The 21,003-nt window shown below is 40.6% G+C and overlaps 1 protein-coding gene across 3 annotated transcripts in view; it reads left to right on the forward strand.

Moving 5' to 3' along the window:
• lmo7a (LIM domain 7a) overlaps positions 1–20,732 on the forward strand; it is a 232,457-nt gene extending 211,725 nt beyond the window's left edge. For 2 of the 3 annotated variants that reach the window (XM_063048466.1, XM_063048467.1), the window contains 8 exons: positions 3,046–3,452; positions 4,854–4,909; positions 5,978–6,136; positions 6,827–7,055; positions 10,251–10,493; positions 14,442–14,550; positions 15,999–16,101; positions 19,737–20,729. In XM_063048466.1, coding sequence (XP_062904536.1) covers positions 3,046–3,452; positions 4,854–4,909; positions 5,978–6,136; positions 6,827–7,055; positions 10,251–10,493; positions 14,442–14,550; positions 15,999–16,101; positions 19,737–19,759 — 1,329 coding nt within the window. In that variant the 3' untranslated portion in view covers positions 19,760–20,729. Of the gene's footprint in view, positions 1–3,045; positions 3,453–4,853; positions 4,910–5,977; positions 6,137–6,826; positions 7,056–10,250; positions 10,494–14,441; positions 14,551–15,998; positions 16,102–19,736 lie in introns of all 3 variants that reach the window. The other variant, XM_063048465.1, reaches the window with a different exon arrangement.
• Positions 20,733–21,003: the final 271 nt, after the last annotated feature.

A 21,003-nucleotide genomic window follows, 5' to 3' on the forward strand; every position in this document is an offset into this window, starting at 1 on the left:
CAAGGAATTGATTGTAGACTTCAGGAGAGGGAAACCAGAGGTCCATGAGCCAGTGCTCATTGTAGGACCAGAAGTGGAGTGGGCCAGTGACTTTAAATTCCTGGGTGTTACAATCTCAGAAGACCTGTCCTGGATGTGTCACATAAATGTATTTGTAAAGAAAAAGTGACAGCCCCTCTGCTTCCTTAGGAGTCTGCGGAGATTTGGCATTATGTCTAAAACTTTGACAAACTTCTACAGATGTGTAGTGGAGAGTATATTGACTGGCTGCATCACGGCTTGGTATGGGAATTCCAATGCTTTTGAATAGAAAATCCTACAAAGGTAGTGGATTCAGCCCACTGCATCATGGGTAAAACCCTCCCAACCACCGAGCACATCGACATGAGACGCTGTGGTAGGAAAGCAGCATCCATCATCCGAGATCCCCACCACCCAGTCCTTGCTTTTTTCTCACTGCTACCATCAGGCAGAAGGTACAAGAGCCTCAAGACTTGCACCACCAGGGTCGAGAAGAGCTACTTTCCCTGAACCATCAAGCTCTTGAACTACACTTATCAATTGAGATGTTTCCATAAGCAATGACCTCACTTTGAGAACTCTTTTCATGCTCTCATTATTGCTATTTATTTATATTTGCAGTTTGTTTTCTATGCTCTACCTGATTGTTCTTTCATTGATCCTTTTATAGTTGCTATTCAATTGCTTTTCTAAGTCTGTCCCTAGGCAGAAAGAATCTCAGGGTTGTATGTGGAGATATATATGTACTGTAATAATAAAATTTACTTTGAACCCTGATCTTGATTGATTCAGTACAAGTCAATATTTTTTGAGTACAATTAGTATGATAAATGAGAACACTAAAATCTGGATTCAATGATTATGGGCACGTTTTGATGTGACCATAATCTTGAAAGCAGGAATACTGATACCCTTTGAGATTGTACACAGGGATTTAGTTCTATTCAAAACCAGGCAATCTGTTCAAGTTTAGCAGTTAGCAAAGGGTGGACAGTTGAAGTTTTTAATGATCCTATTTTAGTTTCATTCTGTTTGAGTGAACATGATTTTCTTTGTAATGAAGAAAACATGCTTGGCGCTTCTGACGGCTCTTTGGATTAGCTGCCTTTTTTTATGGGGTGCAAATTACCTGTATGAGATGTGTTAGTTGATGGTTTTTATTATGAACTTTCTTTTTGTTTTGCTTCTAAGATACCTGTGTTCACAAGCCAACTGCTGACTTGTAGCCTAAATGAAAGTCCCAGTGTCTCCAGGGGATTTGAGATCTGTGTTTAGTTGGAGACTTAGAAAACACAGGTTTTCCAAACTCGAAGCGTTAGGGAGTCTGGCTGGTCCTGAATGAATTCAGATGTCATTATGAGAGCTGGACAGTTTGGTTGAATGAGATAAATAATGATTGTTTTGAATCAAGAGCAATCTTGATGGCTGCGGTTGACAACACCTATTCCATTTCTGTGCCTGCGCTGATTGTTGTTTGTCCGGGTTCCCCCTCTGTGACACTCATCTCATTACGTGGGGTAGTTTGGTGATTAGGCCTCAGGATGGACCTATCCCCACCTCACACACCATGATCGACCTCGTTCCTGTTGTTCTCCTTATCAGAATCAGATTTATTATCACTCACATATTCTGAAATTTGTGGTAGTAGTACAGTGCTAGACATAAAAATTACTATAAGTTATGATAAAAATAAATAGTAAAAAAGAGGAATACTGAGGTTGTGTTCATGGATTGTTCAGAAATTTGATGGTGGACAGAAAGAAACAGTTCTTCAAATGTTGAGGCTACATTTTCAGGCTCCTATACAACCTCCTTAATGGTCGTAATGGGAAGAGAGTATGTTGTCCCGGATGGTGAGAGTCCTTGATGAATGCTTCCTGCTTTGAGGCATCAATAGCAGACATGCTCTTGATGGATGAATCGGTTTATCTTAGAGCTGTTCCCCAACATATCTCCAGAAAGGACAACTTGAGAATGTCACCCCACGTGGAAGGAAAGTGGAAGAATCTGCTTTCCTGAGCCATAGTGATGTAGCAGGGGAAAGGGCCCTTCAGCCCATTAAGTCTGTGCTGACCTGCTTCCATTAATCCCACCTTAATCCAATCTGCATTTTCCCAGAGTCTCTAACTCTTATCCTCCTCCTACACTTGTGGTAGTTAATAGTTGCCAGTTAACCATTAAGTCTACGTGCCTTTGGGATGTGTCAGGAAACTGGAACAGCTGGAGGAGAATGGGCAAACTCCACACAGACAGTACCCGAGGTCAGGATTGAACTCCGATATCCAGCACTGTGAGGCAGGGGCTCTTCTAGATGTGTCACTTTGTGAACTTCACAATTCTAGTACTTGCGGTGCAAAGTAGGCCAGTGGATTTCTGCCCTTTCCTCATCTGCCCATTGCTGAAAAGTCAGTTCATTTTGACTTGATCTTTCTGCCATCAGCACGCTGCTGCGGCTCACACAAAATACCGGAACAACTCAGCAGGTCAGGCAGCATCTATGAAGGGAAATGAACAGTCAACATTTTGAGCTGAGACCCTTCATGGGGACTGGAAAGGAGGGAGACAGAATAAAAGGGTTGAGTGGGGAGGGGTGGAGGAGCGTGATTTGGTGGATGATAGGTGGGTCCGGGTATGGTGTGGAGGGTGGGGGTGGGGGAGAAAGGAATGATGTGAGAAACTGGGAGGTGATAGGTGGAAGAGGTGAAGCTCTGAAGAAATCCAGTAGGAGAGGACAGTCAGCCATGGAGTGAAGGGAAAGTGATAGGGAACCCAAGGAGGAAGGTGTGGGTGATGGGCAGGTCTCTTGAGAACAGGGGACTGGAAGAAGAAACGGGTAACAAAGGTGGGACATTGTTACTGGAAGTTACTGTTGATGCCATCAGCTGGAGATTGTTCACTTTGTTTCACACTATTCAGTCGGCCTGATTACTTCTCCCTTTCAGCCTTCTCAGTGCAAAAATTTGAGTAAACTCTGACCATGGTTTCTCACTCTCAGTACCCTAAATATGATTCTAATCTTAACAGGAGCGCAAGATACTGCAAGAAACAAACACCCCAAGGCCAGCTTTCGGTGCCACGGATGGGCCCAGTGAATCCAATTACAGATTGACCCCCCGAAATTGGAAGACATCTTGGGATGATCAGGGCACTGAAAACGAGCTGAGCGATGAAGATGATGGACGCCAAAGTGAAGATGATGATGAGGCAAGGAATAAGGAAGAAATTCGGCTACAGGAAGAACAGGCACAGCGGGAAGTGGCAGCTCGCCTTGCACAAGAAAGAAAACTGCAGGAAATGAGGGAATGGGAGCGCCAGGAGCAACAACGACTGGAGCTGGAGAGGCAGAAAGAAGAGCTAAGACAGAGGCAACAGGCAGAGGAGCGAGCCCGTCTGGCAGAGGCAGAAAGAGCTAAAGAATTTCAATCCCGGTGGTAAGTTTCTGAAGCTGTATTCAGTTTACTGAGTTATTTGATATATCTCCCTTTCCAACTGTTGAGCACAAGCAACATTGGGAAGTTATTTTGCATTAAGATTAGTAAATGTGGCAGAAAAGTTTTCCAAATTATTATATGTGAATGAATTTAAAGATAAAGATCTAATTTCCCTGCAGTCTTCTGCCTCTATAGTTCATGTATGGTTGATCCTATGTTTAAATCCATATAATGTGTGCAAAAGGATATTGCTTCTGATTTAAGGTGTGATATATTGAAACCTCATTGTGCTAGACCATTGATTTCAGCAGTATTTTATGGTCTCATCCAAATTTCTGCTGCATCAATGAAAGACTGGGGTGCTCCTGAGGAAAGAAATTGGACTCTGCAGAAGGAATGGATGGTAGAAGCATCTGTACCTACTAGTTTTATATGTAAGCAAAGTTGTTCATCAGCTGGGGCGGCATGGCTGTGTAGTGTTTAGCACATCACTGTTAGAGCACCAGGGTCCTGGGTTCAGTGCCTGCCACTGTCTGTAAAGAGTTTGTATGTTCTCCACGTGACGATGTGGGTTTCCTCCAGGCTCTCCCGTTTCCTCCCGCAATCCAAACACAATACTGCCTGGTAGATTAATAGGTTATTGCAAATTGTCCCGTGATTAGGCTAGGTTTAAAATGGGGGATTGCTGGGTAGTGCAGCTCGAAGGGCCAGAAGGGCCTATCCTGTGCTGTATCTAGGGTTGCCAACTGTCCCGTATTAGCCGGGACATCCCGTACATTGGGCTAAATTGGTTTGTCCCATACGGGACCGCCCTTGTCCCGTATTTCCCCCGCTAAGGTAGAGCGTTCCTATGTAACCTTTCGTGCCGAAATGGCGTAAAGCAAAGCGGCAATTACCATTGATTTATATGGGAAAAGTTTTTGAGTGTTCCCAGACCCAAAAAACAACCTACCAAATCATACCAAATAACACATAAAACCTAAAATAACACTGACATATAGTAAAAGCTGGAATGATATGATAAATACACAGCCTATATAAAGTAGAAAAAAATGTACGTACAGTGTAGTTGGGAAGATTAAGCCAAAACCGATTTGTAGAAAATAAATCGGCACGTACACACATGCACACACAGGTGCCCGCGCAAGGCTTCATGGTCATGGTAGTCTTTCTCGGGGTAAACACAAGTGTCCTGTATTTGACTGCTACTTTTGTCCCTTATTTCGGAGTGAGAAAGTTGGCAACTCTAGCTGTATCACAATAAATAAAAATATTGTGTCAGCATTTTGAAGATGGTTGTATTGTAAATTAAGATTATCTGTAATCTGCTTGTAAAAGATGAATTGTATTGTTTCATTTATTTCTAATAACTGGCCTCCAATGCCATTTTGATTTTTTTAGGTCTAAGTCAAAGTCAACTTCAGAGCTCGATGAAGTTGTACCTGTGCAAAAGCATGGTGAGTTTCTCCGATTTAGTGTTTAATTTAAGAGTTAAAGACAGATTTGAATGTCTTTTTATGCAGTTTCCTAACAAGTAAAGGCAGATTTGAATATCTTTTTATGCAGTTCCCTAACAGGAGCAAAGGAGAATTTGAATATCTTTTTATGCAGTTCCCTAACAAGTTACTTGAGTGGAGGATATTTTAATTCAATGTATTGAATAGTATTTGATGCATGTTCAGTAACATGCCCCAGGAGAAAAGATGGCAGTACCTCTGTGGAATTGTTGCAGTCTCTAAATAGATTTGCATGCAAGAACTCTTCAAAAATTTATAGTTATTTTGTATTACAATGTACTGCTGTCACAAAACAACAAATTCCTCAACATATGCTAGTGACATTCATTTTGATTGTGAAAACTTTGTAAAGAGTTAATTAAAATGCATCTTAAAGTTGATGTATTCATGGACTGGCTGAGCTGAAAGGCTTCCTTACGGTATTGCTGTATAATTCTATTCTAATTGGAGAATGCTAAGTTGTGATCTTTAACAGTCCTGAGCTGTTTGGGAACTAGTGTGCTTGGATAGCAAAGTCAAAGAGAATATATTATCAAAGTACGTATATGTCACGATGAACTACCTTGAGGTTCATTTTCTTGTGGCCTTTCACAGGAAAATAAAGAAATACAACAGAATTTATGAAAAACTATACATAAACAGATTGCCAAGCAACTAATGTGCAGAAGAAGACAAATTGTGCAAATTGAAAACAATAATTAATACTGAGACCATGAATTTGTAGATTCCTTGAAAGAGAGTCTGCCGGTTGTGGAACCATTTCAGAGGCTCGCTTTCAAGGACTCCTAAAAATTCATTCAATTGCAGTAGAATTATATACCCAAGAACAGATAAGAACTTGGTGGGGGGGGGGTGCACTTAAAGTGAGGTTTAAGTGCATCTGTGCAAAATGTTCAAGCGTTTTTAAAAAATATTTTTGACTCTGACTTTCTTTCTGAACATGCTCTGAACTTAATCCATGCCTGCAAGCTAATGCCCAGCTGTGTGCATATTTTGACGTGCATATAGGTGTAAGTGCGGGATCACTGGGTGGTGTAGCCCAGTGGCTGTTGGAAGAGGAAAAACTACGCAGGGGTAGTGCCAAATCACAGGATGCATTGCGAGTTGAGTTGGAAGTTCAGAGGATGCAAATCCTTAACCAGATGAAATCTGCTGACCCAGAGAGAGGTGGGACAGTGGCTCAGAGCAGCAGCCAGCCTTCAACTTAATTTTTCAATTGAATCCAGTGATCAGACGGATTAGTTAAATTTCCCCTGCATTTTTAATAACAGCTTAAATCGGAAACTGATTTTTTCCTCTCTTTGTAAAATATATGCGATGCTTTAATTCCCCAAAATGAACCATTTTCTTTAAAGTATGTTTTCTGTTCCTCTGCTGTGTGTAACGTCTGTTGAATGATCTGTTGTGACACTATTCTGATTTTTGATTCATTTACATTATTAAATTTACCCTTCAAAAACTGTACACTGGTTGTCCAGTTCTATTAACCACATCAATCATGTATTTGCTTTCACATAATAATTCTGCCAGTGCAACAGACAGGCTGTTCCAAATTGGTTTTGCATTTTGAGTGATAATTATGTTCGATGTTGATTTGCAAATTAAATATATCATCCAGAAATGATTGCAAGCAATGATCACCTGATGCTATGATAATTATGTTAAAATTTTTTCTTTAATTATTTCACACAATGAATTAAATCAATGCTGTAAAAAGCTTGTTTATAATAAATGGCTTGCAAATACAGTGCAATAATTTCAAATGAAGGATCACATCTTAATAATGCTGGACTAATCCAAGCTTTTTTTCTGATGAGGCATGAGGGCAGCTAACAATTATTTGCGGTTGATTGGCAGGTGACTTGAAGAGTAGAGTCCCGGACAACGCGTGGATTAAGAGCGACGCACAGCCCAAGACCTTGCAACAGAAAGAGCAGCCACTGTCGCAGGCTGAGCTCGAGCGACAGAAAATCCTGCAGGAGATGCGCAGGAAGACCCAGCTGTTGAACGACAATAGCTGGATCAGGCAGCGTAGTTCCAGTGTTGCGAATAAGAATCCGGCCAGTAACTACGGATCCCTGAGGAGGTATGAGCCATATTAAAGCAGAAATGACAATGACACAGCGTGCAAACTGAGTTTTCAGGGATCTTGAAGCAAAAATTCACCACCTCTCTGAAAATTTGCACTGCTGTATCACATGTTCGTCAACTTCAATGGAACAATGTTGGACCTGGCATAAAATGTGCATTAGTAGCTATGTCATGCATTTAATACATAATTTCTATCCCATTACATCTGCACAGACTTTCATATATATAAATGCTGACTTCCTATTCTATAATTTATTGCTCTACCTGCCAGCTGTGAATTTGAATAGAAATAAGAATTAAGCATTTCGACACCAATCACATCATTGCTTTCCACACACCAAACCTAGTAGTAGCCTTTGTTTTGTGTCTAACTGAATTGGGAATGGACTCTTTATATTCTCCCTCAGTAATTACTTAAATGCATTTTGTTTTGACAAAAACGCACAACCTCACAAAGACATTAAGTTATTCAACTGGCTCTGAGGACTGCACTTCTTAGTCCAATTATCACCCACACTCTAGTACTGACACTGCATCGGTGAAGCAAAGAGACTGAACGGATTAGAACTGGATTCAGTTTTGTATCTTTCTGTTTGTCCCCCTACCTCTCACACATGCAGGACCTGACTTCCACTGAACAGGACAATGAAGTTATGCGGTCGCAAATCTACTAGCTGAATCACACTGCCAAGCAGAATAAGTGGGTTTAATCAACAGTTTAGTTAAAAATGCACCCAAATGATTTCACTAAAATTTGTAATTTTCAGGCAGTCACTACAAAAATATTCTACCCATGTTTCTTTTTTGTTTTTATCTTTGGATCAAAATGCAGATTCCCTATAAACCAGTATTCAGTTACAATTCAAATACATCTCTTGAGACCTCTGAATAAAAAGCTGTTTCCCTGATACATTACTATAAAGTAGCTGTGTTAAAGTTCTCTTCAGTAAGCAGTCAGTCTGAGGATTAAGCTATAAACTATTAGGCAATATTTTTTAAAAATTGTGAGTAAAGGAACAGTTCTGAATGGCAATACTAATTGTTCTTGGAATGGAAGCAGCAAAGATGATTTCCTTGAAGTGGATTTTGACACAAGTCCTTGAAACATGAACATTAATGTCTTTAATGGTGGTTGTACTAAAAAAAAAGCAACTGTTGATTAAAACCATGTTTATTCTGCATGGCACTGTGGTTCAGCTGGTAGAGCTCCATTGACCTGTGTTCAGTGGTGACATCCAATGCTGTTGAAGTGAAATTGGCAGGTTCTCCCTGGTAACCCTGCAGATTCATCTCACACATTCCAAAGACATGCCAGTTGATAGGTTAATTGGTGTGAATTATTCCTTGTGTAGTGAATAGTAGAATCTGTGAGTGGAGTTGATGGAAATATGCGGCGCATAAAAAGGGATTAATTTATAAATTTGTGTAAATTGGTGCTTAATGGTCAGCATAGGCGTAGTCTGTTGAAAGGCCTCTTTCCATGTTATATGATTCTAATTACAGATTCCATACAGTACCATCTAGAAAATAGCCCCATTCACTCACTTGGGCCAACTCTTAAGCGCAAAATCAAATTGAGAAAATAGCTGGGGTTCCTGTCATTTATTTGGGACACTCTTGCCACTTACTTGGGACAGGAGACTATTGCCAAAAATTTGCTAACTAGCGTCAGTCATATGCACGTCATGTGGCCAATAGAAACTACACCGTGCTTAGAGCAGACAGTTCATAAGTAGCACCAGTTGCATGTTTGTGTTTTAATAAAAAAAAATCAGGAATTTTTGTCACTGATTGTTGGCAAGTCATGAGCAGTGAGACAATTCAGAACTTATGCTCACTGTGGCTTCAAGCATTCAGGCTGGGAGTGAAAAAGAAACAATTTCACTACAAGATAGGAACTACAAAGAATTAGAAGGTATCCACAATCATCTTGAAAGACGCAAATAAAATGAAGATTTGGAGAATGTGGTCATTGAAAGCACTGTTTAAACGCGGTTCACTCTGTATTAGGTTTCCGCATTGATTTTGTCCATTTACAATCAATTAAAAGAACACATCTGTGCACACTGAATGAATTTGTTCAGCGATAAAACTTGGGAACTAATGAAGTTTTATAGTACTGTAGTAGTTGTCATAATGTTCTAATTTGCTTTGTATTTCATTTGAATGCATAATTCGGTACTCAGTTAAATGGTAGTTATACATTTTTAGCTATTTTCATGAAACTTCAGTTAAGTAGGTTAGCCACTTAATTGGGCCAAAATGTACTGGTCCTAATGTGCCCCAATTAACTGGAATCCACTGTGTACAGAAGGTATATGTATCTACTGTATGTGTAGCCTGAAACAAAGGGCCAACTATTTTCAGAGGAATTTGCTTGGTTAAAATCATCTAAGTGTTTACTGCAGAAATACAGCTGCCAAACAGATGTGTGCAGTATAACTAGTTCCAGAGATTGTTTGTGATTGTACAGAATGACTAACCCATTGATCTAGTTCCAAAACCTTTGACCTGCGTCAGAGCCATAACCAAGAGCAGTGGCAGCAATAAATGATTAACAAATTAAGCATGTCAATTCTACACACGGTTTTTGTATTACAAGTCTGACAGCAACAATCTTGGATGAACCCAGTTCCCGCAGTTGTGCCTTCTGAGATACAAAGCTCTGCGCTGTCTCAGGGCAGGATGCTTTCCTGCTTTGTTTGCAGATTTGTGTTTGGATATGTGGGTGAAAGTGGTTTGATTAGACAGGTACCCTTTGCATATGTTTTCCTGCATAATTTTTTTAAAAACAATTAAAGCAACAAGCAGCAGATCAAATATTAAAGGAAAAACATCTCTTTTCCACTATTTTCTTGTGGAGACAAATGGCATAGTTAATAGTATATTTAAAAAGCATCTTAACTATCCATCCGTATTAACTTTTCCATCTGGTGTTGTAGATAATGAAAATGAGGACTTGGTAGGAAGAATGTGCCTTGAAAGAGGAGGAGAACCAAATTAGCACAAGGTTTCTGAACCAAATATTGGTCATTTGGCATTGTCCAAAGCACCTAAATGTGGCATTTTGTTACTTTGCCAAAACTTATCTGGGGTGGTAGAGCCTGGTATAATTCTAGCACACACGAAGTATGTCACTACAAAGTGAAGGAGAGGAACTGAAGGAATTGTATTACCGTTTTTGTTTCAGAGGTGAATCTTTGGATAATTTGGATACCCCAAGGACAAAAACCTGGGGACCATATTCTGAGCTGGTGAGTTCCTCAGCAAAGGAGTTGAGCTACCACCCAGTCTCCACTTCAAACCGACCCCTCGTGCGTCCTCAATCTGCAACACTGCCACCTCCATCCAGTGGATCAGTGAGAACAGCATCATGGGCGAAAAGTTCTTCTGTTGCCCCAAGTACTCAGTCGCAGACAACTCAGGGTGGCAGGTATGACATCAAACTTCATCACTTAGATGCAAACATTCTGCAGTGAACTGCACCCATACATGATTTGTACTTCATATTCTGTGTAAATGGAAGTTCTACTTAAGGGAAAATGCTCCTATACAATACTCCGCTGAATTTTATCGCTTGTTTTCTTTTAAATACATAGTTCTGTTAAAGATTTTCTCCCAGTCACTTCTGACCATAAGTTCTAAGTGCACCTAGCTGTTAGCTTAATATTCAAACTATGATGCAAATAAGAGTAATATATCGTATTCAGCATTCTTGTACGATATTTCACTAAATTTTATTGCTTGTTTTCTTTTAAATATACACAGTTCTGTTAAGTATTTTCTTCCAAATACTTCTGACCATGAGTATATGTACCTACCTGTTATCTTTATATTCAAACTCCGATGCAATTAGGAATAATGTACTCTATTCAGCATTCACACAATTGAAGCAAAATTTGCACTTGGTACCTTGCCAAAAATATCTATTTTCCATGAAGTCTTTGGCAGAGAAGGGGACAGAGATGTAAAGTAATTGGTGAAGGATTAGGGGGTTGTTGGTGGTGCTGGAGTGGAAGCTGAAAGTGCAGGTGGACAAATGCATTAATCCTAAAAATGAAACTGGTTGTGCACTTGAAGGCCACTCTGAGAGAATTATGAAGACTGTTTACCTAAAATAACATTTTGTTTTCGGCTGGCATAAATTCAGAAATTGAAATATTTTCTAGTCAACCTGATTTGTACACAGCCTGAAGTACAGTTAGAGATGAATGGGATGTGGTTCTTGGGGCAGTAGTCACAGAAGAGATTGGCCATTCAGGACAAAGGTTTCACTGACGAGAAGGGGCCTGCATTCCCCACCCATGCTCCTTATCTCTCTGATCCGTTTATCTTCTCTGGAATTGGAAGGCACTCTTCGTTAGCCCAAACTATTCCAGTGCCATACAACAAGGCCATGAGCAGTGGCACTGCCACAAACAATGTGACCAGATGATGTTAGGTGGGTCAGAATGGGTCCCCCCTATGAATTCCTCTGGGAAAGTTTGACAGGCAGCAAAGCTCCACCTCCAGCTTAGTCTTTGGTGTTTGTCTCTGACATTGAGAAATAATTTAAAACATGGATAAAAAAAAAATCAAGTAAAGCACTTAAAATACTTTTCCAAATAAATTAAAACATAAATATTATAGAAATGGAGAATACTTTCTCCTTGTCTAAAGTCCCCACCGTTCTAGAATAGTTGTAGATTCCTATAACATAGTTAAGTGGCCCATTCGGTTCACAGTGTCCATGCCTGTCAGTAGTTATCCATCCATAGTAATCTCATCTGCTAGCACTTGATCCAGAGCACTTTATATCTAGGTGATTCGGGTACAAATTAATGGGCCCAACATTTCTTCCATTGGCCTAACCCAGCTCAGAATTGTAACAGCAACTTCCCCAAACCAACTGCTGTGGAGTCTTACTGAACTCATTGTTGGATTCACTTGGAGCTAAGCAGTGAAGTCAGCAAATAGGCCAGCGTTTTCAGCAGTAAGATTTAAAAAATAAATAAATAAATAAAATAAATCTGCACTTGCCCAAGAATCCCAAAACACATACTGAAGTTCACTGAAAGTCATGTTTTGCATACTGTTAATATGGATCAAATTATTACACAGTGCATGGCTTTGTGAAGGGCAGATTGTGTCTAACAAGCCTGATGGAGTTCTTTGAGGAGGTGACCAGGCATATAGATGAGGGTAGTGCAGTGGATGTGATCTATATGGATTTTAGTAAGGCATTTGACAAGGTTCCACACAGTAGGCTTATTCAGAAAGTCAGAAGGCATGGGATCCAGGGAAATTTGGCCAGGTGGATTCAGAACTGGCTTGCCTGCAGAAAGGTGGAGGGAGTACATTCGGGGTTGTGACTAGTGGTGTCCCACAAGGATCAGTTCTGGGACCTCTACTTTTCGTGATTTTTATTAACGACCTGGATGTGGGGGTAGAAGGGTGGGGTGGCAAGTTTGCAGACAACACAAAGATTGGTGGTGTTATGGATAGTGTAGACGATTGTCAAAGATTGCAGAGAGACATTGATAGGATGCAGAAGTGGGCTGAGAAGTGGCAGATGGAGTTCAACCCGGAGAAGTGTGAGGTGGTACACTTCGGAAGGACAAACTCCAAGGCAGAGTACAAAGTAAATGGCAGGGTACTTGGTAGTGTGAAGGAGCAGAGGGATCTGGGGGCACATGTCCACAGATTCCTGAAAGTTGCCTCACAGGTGGATAGGGTAGTTAAGAAAGCTTATGGGGTGTTAGCTTTCATAAGTCGAGGGATAGAGTTTAAGAGTCATGGGGTAATGATGCAGCTCTATAAAACTCTGGTTAGGCCACACTTAGATTACTGTGTCCAGTTCTGGTCGCCTCACTATAGGAAGGATATGGAAGCATTGGAAAGGGTATAGAGGAGATTTACCAGGATGCTGCCTGGTTTAGAGAGTATGGATTATGATCAGAGATTAAGGGAGCTAGGGCTTTACTCTTTGGAGAGAAGGAGGATGAAAGGAGACATGATAGAGGTGTACAAGATAATAAGAGGAATAGATAGAGTGGATAACCAGCGCCTCTTCCCCAGGGCACTACTGCTCAATACAAGAGGACATGGCTTTAAGATAAGGGATGAGAAGTTCAAGGGGGATATTAGAGGAAGGTTTTTTACTCAGTGGTTGGTGCGTGGAATGCACTGCCTGAGTCAGATACACTAGTGGAATTTAAGAGACTACTAGACAGGTATATGGAGGAATTTAAGGTGTGGGGGGGGGGTTATATGGGAGGCAGGGTTTAAGGGTTGGCACAACATTGTGGGCCGAAGGGCCTGTACTGTGCTGTACTATTCTATAACAGGATAAAAGAATAACAGAGCCCAGGATGAAGGGTAAAAGCTACAGAGAAAGTACAATGCAAGCAAACAAAAAGGTTCAAGGTCGTAACGAGTTAGATTGTGGAATCAAGGTATCTTGTTTTTATGGATCAGATAGGGATATGGACTTATGAGATCTGTGGTTTTATGAGAAGGAGCACACATCCAAGAACAGTCTGGTCTCCTAATTCTTTATACAGGTATTGTGTTCCTGTTCGGCTCTGAAGTCTCTTCTGATTTTCAGGAAGATTCACCTGCATATACCCACCCTTTACCTACATCTCAGTGCTTTAGTTGAACAACTGACAATGAGTCTTGCATCTATAATTAATAATTTAGCTCAGATCAATTGCCTTTTGTTGAAGAGTTCCGAGTTCCTGTGACTGTCTTAATGTAGAACGGGAGTTGCTAATGTTTTTATGCCATGGACTCCTGTCATTAACTGAGAGGTTCATGAACCCCAGGATGGGAACTCCTGATGTTGGGGGGGTGAGGGAGGGAGGGGAGGGAATGTTGACTCAGACCATGAGAGGTCTGCGTTGGGCATTTTCATGGCTTACAAGGCGCCGATTGGAAGTCTGTGTGGGGCGCCACACCTCGCACAGACTAGAGCAAAGTGTGATTAAGTGCCTTGCTCAAGGGTACAGACACACTGCCACAGCTGAGGCTCGAACTAGCGACCTTGAGATAACTAGACGAATGCCTTAACCACTTGGCCACATGCCCTGATGTTAGAAGTACTTACTAAATCTGACTATGATGATCAGGTTTTCATTGTGTAAAATCAGTGCTCCTTTCATCTTGCAATATAAAGATTTTGCTTTCAGTTGCCCTTAATGCAATTTTGTTTCCATCCAATATTGGTGGAGTAACATCAGTGGAAGCAGATTATTGATCTTGCCTTTTGGGGCAGGTTAACATCTCTACACTAAATGCTGTTGGCAAAGATCCACCATGAGCAGCTTTCAAGGCTGGTTATCATAATTCTCATATGTGTGTAGCATTTATATAGTTGGTGCCCTTTTTCTTCTATATCCAGGTCAATAAGTGGAAAGAAGATCTGTTCATACTGTGATAGCACTCTGGGCAAAGGAGCTGCCATGATCATCGAGTCTCTTGGTCTTTGTTATCATTTACATTGTTTTAAGGTGAGGATAGGAACCAGCTTTGACTAGGGGAGAACACTGCAACATCACTACTAGGGATTTCTGCTGAAGTCATGCATGTCTGTATAGAATGTCACAGGACTGTTACTAACATTCTGACAGTGCGAGAATCCATGCAGACTGTGTAACATGAAGATGCATAGAAATCATTACAAAGCAAAACGCTGATGAAATTGGAAATCTGAAATAAAACAAATTGCAGAAAAGCAATGCTTGTGGAGAGGGTAGCTAATGTTTCAGATCAGTGACTCCTCTTCAATGTTAATGCTATTGTATTCTCCACAATTGTTGCCTGCCTTGTTGGATATTTCCAACACCTACAGTTTTATTGCAAAGATGAATTGTTTTATAAGAAAAGTACCCGTTTTCTGTCTTGTTCTGCATGGATACTACTGCTGGCATAAAGCATTGTAATGCCATACTTACCAAGGGCACCTATGTCAAAATGTTATAATCATAAATTTGATTCTGTTTCAGAGTGGCATAACTCAGCTTCCTGCTTCTGTATCATAACGGGCAGTTTTTGATTTCCAGTGAAAAAGGAAGGCATTGGCTTCACTGCCCCTTTCTGGTTTATGTTTGTGCAAATGCCTTCCCCTCAGCTTAATTTGTTGTTTAACTTTATTTTTGTCCTTCCTGCCACTGGTGTCATCATTCTCTCCTAATGCCTCACTTCCTGCAATCGTTGGTCCTTTGCTTTCCCACTGCAGATTGATCCGGCTCTGTAATGCACCAGTATAGTGAGGGGTGAGAGACAAATTCTGCAACACTGCTTTTGCTTAGCGTGCACATTTTAAACATGCACCCTTGCTTTTTGCATGCCCAGCTCATAAATTTGTCTTGGTCTTTCCGCGCAGCCTCAGAAATATTAGTTAACCCTTTCAGAGACTGTGTTTTGTCAACGATGTCAGTATTCTGTACTTGATCGCCACGTTTTACTAATTCCATTGAAACTTGTCACAATATAATGTCTATAGGTTCATTTTTGTATAATTATTCTTGAATTGGATGATACAATTAATCTTACCTATGGCTTTCTACTGTCCTCCTCTCTCAAGTTAAAATCTTTCAGTGATTCAAATTATTTCCCTTTATCTACACCCAAGCCATAAGATCTCAGTTCTTAAGTGGGTGGCAGGCAGTCTTCTGCTATGACTGCTGTTGTAATTCTGCCCCTCACCATTATGCACTCAGCAGGAACTGGATCCCTTCATCTTCCATTGGGAACCTGCCTAGCTGCTGATGTTCATGATGGTTAACCTGTGCACCATCTTTGACGTGCAGTCAATGTTTGCTCTTTCATTCTCTCCTAATGTGGCAAGGAAGAAAATTCAGTCTCTGCTTGCCCATCTTATCTTTTTTCTGCCTGAGTTTCGTTCCTTGAATTTCAGCAGCTGAAAGATTTAACTGGTGTCCCTTCTCACACACAGTGCACCTCGTGCAGTGTTGACCTTGGAGGAACAGAATCCGGGGCAGAAGTTCGAGTACGGAACAACAATCTCTTTTGCAACTCGTGCTATGCCCAATACAAAGGTAGGTCAGAATACAGGGATGCTGTCCCAGATTATCCACCTGCTGTAGGTGATACCTGCAGAACATTCCTATACAGGAAAGATTTAGAAGTTATGGGCCAAACAAAAATCAAATCAAGTTTAATTATCATTTAGACCAGACATGGATACAGTCAAATGAGAGGAAATAACGAGAGAGAGAGAGAAAATACGCACACTGTTCTGCAAGAGAACACGTGTATAGTCCAAGGTCCTGACATGCAAATTGATGCTACAGCTCCTGGCAATCCAGCCTGTCATTTTGCCGGTTGAGCACTGGAGGGCAGCACTGATAGGAGACCAAGCGAACTTGGACTCCACATTACACGGCCTCCAGCGTCGTCTCACCTGGGATGCAGCTGCAGGCAAGCCTGCTTGAGGCCTCGTCCTCGCTACAACTGAAGCCACTCTGCTGCTTTGCCACCAAACGGGGAAACAGGCCTGTGGCATCTCACATTATCAATGTCTGACAGGGTCTTGCAATCACAAGACAGTCCCCTTTGCTTACATTGCACGCTGATTTTGTATACCAACTCCGATGTCTTCGAGTAGCAGGCAGTGGCACGTTCTGCACCCACATCGGCTCCTCTGAGATTTAGGATTACTATGTTAATATAGAATAAGGATTGTTTTCGCCACAGTAAGTATTTGGGAAGATCCTGTTTCCTGAGAGATGAAAATGAATGGATCTGGAAAAGCTTATGTGCTGGCAGTACTCCCAAGTTTGGAGGCTTCTTATTACAGGACACAATGAAAAGGAAATGAGCCATTTCTTCCCAAACACCACACTGTCCCATGACACTCTGCGGAGGGTGTGATGTGGAAGAGATTTGGATGGAAATGAGTCCAAGCAATAGGCTTTGAGGTCTCATTTATCTGGAGCAAACATTTAGACGACTGATGAACCATTTGGAAATACCTTGTAGGCCAAAGGATGTCATTCCTCAAAAATAAGCATAGTTTTCCCTGCGAAGAATATCTGCTTCATTTTCCATTTTCTTTGGTTTCTGCTGTCGAACAGTGAATTTCAAAATGTGTGAATATCTCTCCAAAACTGACCTCCAAAGAGCCAATAGTTAGAGACAGTTTAATTCTGTTGGGGAAAAGTACTGAAATTTGCTTCTCAGCAGTAGCATTGAAGACATTGCAGTGTTATCAGACCATAACGTATAAGATTTAGACTATTTGGCCCATTGAGTCTGCTCCACCATTCAATCATTAGACCATAAGACGCCGGAGAGAACTTTGCCATTTGGCCTATCGAGTCTGCTCCACCATTCCGTCATGGCTGACTTATTATCCCTAGCGAGCCCGTTCTCCTGCCTTCTCCCAGCAACCCTTAACCCCCTTAACAATCAAGAGCCATCAATCTCTGCTCTAAATATACCCAATTATCTAGCCTCACCAGCAATCTGATAATGTGTTCCACAGTTTCACCACCCTCTGACTGAAGAAATTTCTTGTCTCATCCTGAGGCTGTGCGTACAGAAGCTAGACTCTCCTACTGATCTCTGTGTCCACTGTACCCAGGCCTTTTAGCATTACGTAGGTTTTAATTAGCCCCTCACTCATCCTTCTGAACTCCAAATACAGGCCCAGAGCCATCAAATGCTCCTTGTACATTAAACCTTTAATTCCTGGGATCATCCTTGTGAGTTTCCTCTGGACTCTCTATAGGGCCAGCTCATTTTTCCTCATATTCAGGGCCCAAAATTGCTCACAATGTTCCAAATGTGGTCTGACCATCACCTTTTAATGTTTCCTTGCCTTTATATTCTGGATGTGGATTTTGTATGTGGGCTTAAGTTTTGATGAGATTCTCATGTGGTGATTTATGGATATTGTTCACTCTTTATTCATCTCTCAGACCAGGCTTGTATCTAAAGGAGTTTAGAAGAGTGAGGGATAACTTGACTGAAACATAGCTCTACAAGTTTCTGAGGAAGCTTGACAGGTGCACATGGAGGTGTCTTCACTTGTGGTTAAATTTAAAACTAGGGACAGTGCAGTAAAGCAGCATTGAGGTAGAAGATATAAGCCGAGGCATTCTAACTTTCCCTCGTGGGACAACCCAATCATTCCAGATGTCAGTCCAGTAAACCTTCTCCGAACCATTTCCAATCCATTAACTTCCAAATCAAGATGAGAATTCTTTTGAAAGTTACAAGTCCAAGATGACATCAATTAGTCCTGAAGTCAAAGTGTGTTAGCGTTCTCCAATTATAGTATGAGAAATCCAGTGTGGACATTTATAGTCATAGTCATACTTTATTGATCCCGGGGTAAATTGCTTTTTGTTACAGTTGCACTATAAATAATAAATAGTAATAGTAATATTACTATTAGTAATTAGTAAATAGTAATAGTCATAGAAATAACAAATAGTAATAGAATCGTAATCGAAAATAGTAATAAATAGTTAAATAGTAATATGTAAATTATGCCAGTAAATTATGAAATAAGTCCAGGACCAGCCTATTGGCTCAGGGTGTCTGACCCTCCAAGGGAGGAGTTGTAAAGTTTGATGGCCGCAGGCAGGAATGACTTCCTATGACGCTCTGTGCTGCATCTTGGAGGAATGAGTCTCTGGCTGAATGTACTCCTGTGCCCACCCAGTACATTATGTAGTGGATGGGACACTAAGAGATCCAAGAGATTCTTTGAGGATGATGAGTCTTTAACTCTCTTCCTCAAAAGACAGCGAAAACAGTGCCTGAATATTTCTAAATCTGACTTTCCTGATGAAAAAGGGAGTGTAAAGATACCAGAACCAAATAGGATTGTGGAGCTGTTGCTGTAATTATAATTTTACTGAAAGGTTGAGCAGGTTTGAGATAACTTCTCCTGGTCCTAATTCATAAGTTCTTAGTTCCTGATTTTACAAGAGTAATTTATTGAATTGTTTTAGCATGGTATCATGTGTACAGTTTTCAAAATCTAGAACACAGAACAGTTCAACAGACACACAATGTTGTGCCAAACTAATTAAACTGGCAATTTAATGCTGAACTAAACTAATCCCTTCTGCCTTAATGTACATATCCCTTTATTCTCAGCACATTTATTTGCCTAATTAAAAGCCTCTTAAATGCCTCTATCATGTTTGCCTTCATTAGCACTACTGGCAGTGCATTCTAGTCACTGACCACTCTACACCTTGTCCTCCACTTCTCCTTTGAGCTTGCACCTTGTCACATTGAATGCATACCTTTTAGTACAGTCCAGCACTGGGATATTCTCCAGTGTATAACTCCTGTGCATTTTCTATACTCCGTTGAAAACTCTTAAAAGTTAAAATGAGGGCTAAATTTTTCAGGGCTGTCCATGGTTATTTTAGAAATAATGTTAATTCTTTGCAACACCCACAAAATGCTGGAGGAACTCAGTGGGACAGGTTGCCCCAATGGAGAAGAGAAAACAGTCGACATTATGGACAGAGGACTACTGAAGAAGGGTCTCAGGTCCCTAAAGTCGACTGTTTACTATTTCCATAGATGTTGCAGCTCCGCCAACATTGTGTGTGTGTGTGTTGCTTTGGATTTCCAGCATCTGCAGAATTTTTTGTGTTTGTTAATTTCTTCATAGCTTTGATCCATTGTGTTGCTTTTTATTTGATAGCTGGGCAGCTCCTGAACCACTGAGAAGTCTCCAAGCAATGGAAAGACAATAGTGTGCGTGGAAAGGATGAGAAGCTTGGCTTAATGCTTTAAGAAACCTAACATATTCCTCGTGAATGGACAGAAAAAGCTCTTGATAAGCAAAGTATATAAAAGAGTGCAACTCATTGAAATTTAAGATTATTGTTTTCATCACAATTGGGCTACAAATGGGATGACTGCTCAATTAAACATAAATCTTCAATTTATGGTGTAAAGATTCAACCTCTGTATTGAACTGAATTTCCATATACAGTATAACAGTGGCTACAAGTTGTTTTCTGTTTCTGAAGTCTGCCTCCACTGACATTGCTGGAATACCAAAGTTTGGAAGCAGAGTCACTTTTGTAATTGATATGTATGTGTATTAGCACAAACAATCAAAAATAAGTTTCTGCCATTCTTATTTTCTTATGAGCAAAGCATGTACAGTAGTTAAGGGAATGCATGGTGTATTATACAGAAAATGTATTGGTGACATAACTTTTATTTATCGAACTGATGACCTGTTAGTTTATGGTGCAAGTAAGGCAACAGCCTCTGTTCATACTGCTACGTGCCGAGCAGAATTCTGTGGTTTATATACATATATATTCTACTTATCATTTATGTTCTGAAACTTTTTGAGAGATCAATGTAATAATTGCAAAACTGCAGTAACTTGGCACATTTATCATTGTTATTCTGTTGATGAGGTGACTCTGGGAGAAGTGTGTTATTTTCTCGAACGAGGGCAGGTTAAAAGATGGGGCAGGTATGCATTTTAAATGTACGAGCCTCATTCAGCCCTTGGAGATCAAGAGCTTTGATGTGAAATCAAAACCTATGAGATTTATTCCGGGCTTTTTGGAATTTATAGTTAAAATATTTTGCAAAAAAAATCCCTCTGAAATTGTACAAAAGAAAAAGTCAGTTTGTTTTTGTGTTGAATGATGTTTATAAATAAAATGAATAAATCTTGAAATCTTGTCAGTGAATTTATTTGATCAAGATCAGCAGGTTCATCTGCAGGATGCATCATTCATTGGCCCAGAACTGTTGAATATTTGCTCCTGTTTCAGACTGGTTCTCTGCTGTATTCTTCTGCAGGGAGACTGGCTTCCAGCACATCAGCACTTGTCTCAGTGCAAGCAATCAGTTGTACCCTCAGTCTTTGAGTACAGTGGTTTAGCTATAAAGCTGCTGCCTCACTATGCCAGTGGTCTGAGTCCTGATGTATGTTTGACAAT

The sequence above is a fragment of the Mobula hypostoma genome, chromosome 5 (assembly GCF_963921235.1).
Source record: "Mobula hypostoma chromosome 5, sMobHyp1.1, whole genome shotgun sequence".
NCBI lineage: Eukaryota > Metazoa > Chordata > Chondrichthyes > Myliobatiformes > Myliobatidae > Mobula > Mobula hypostoma.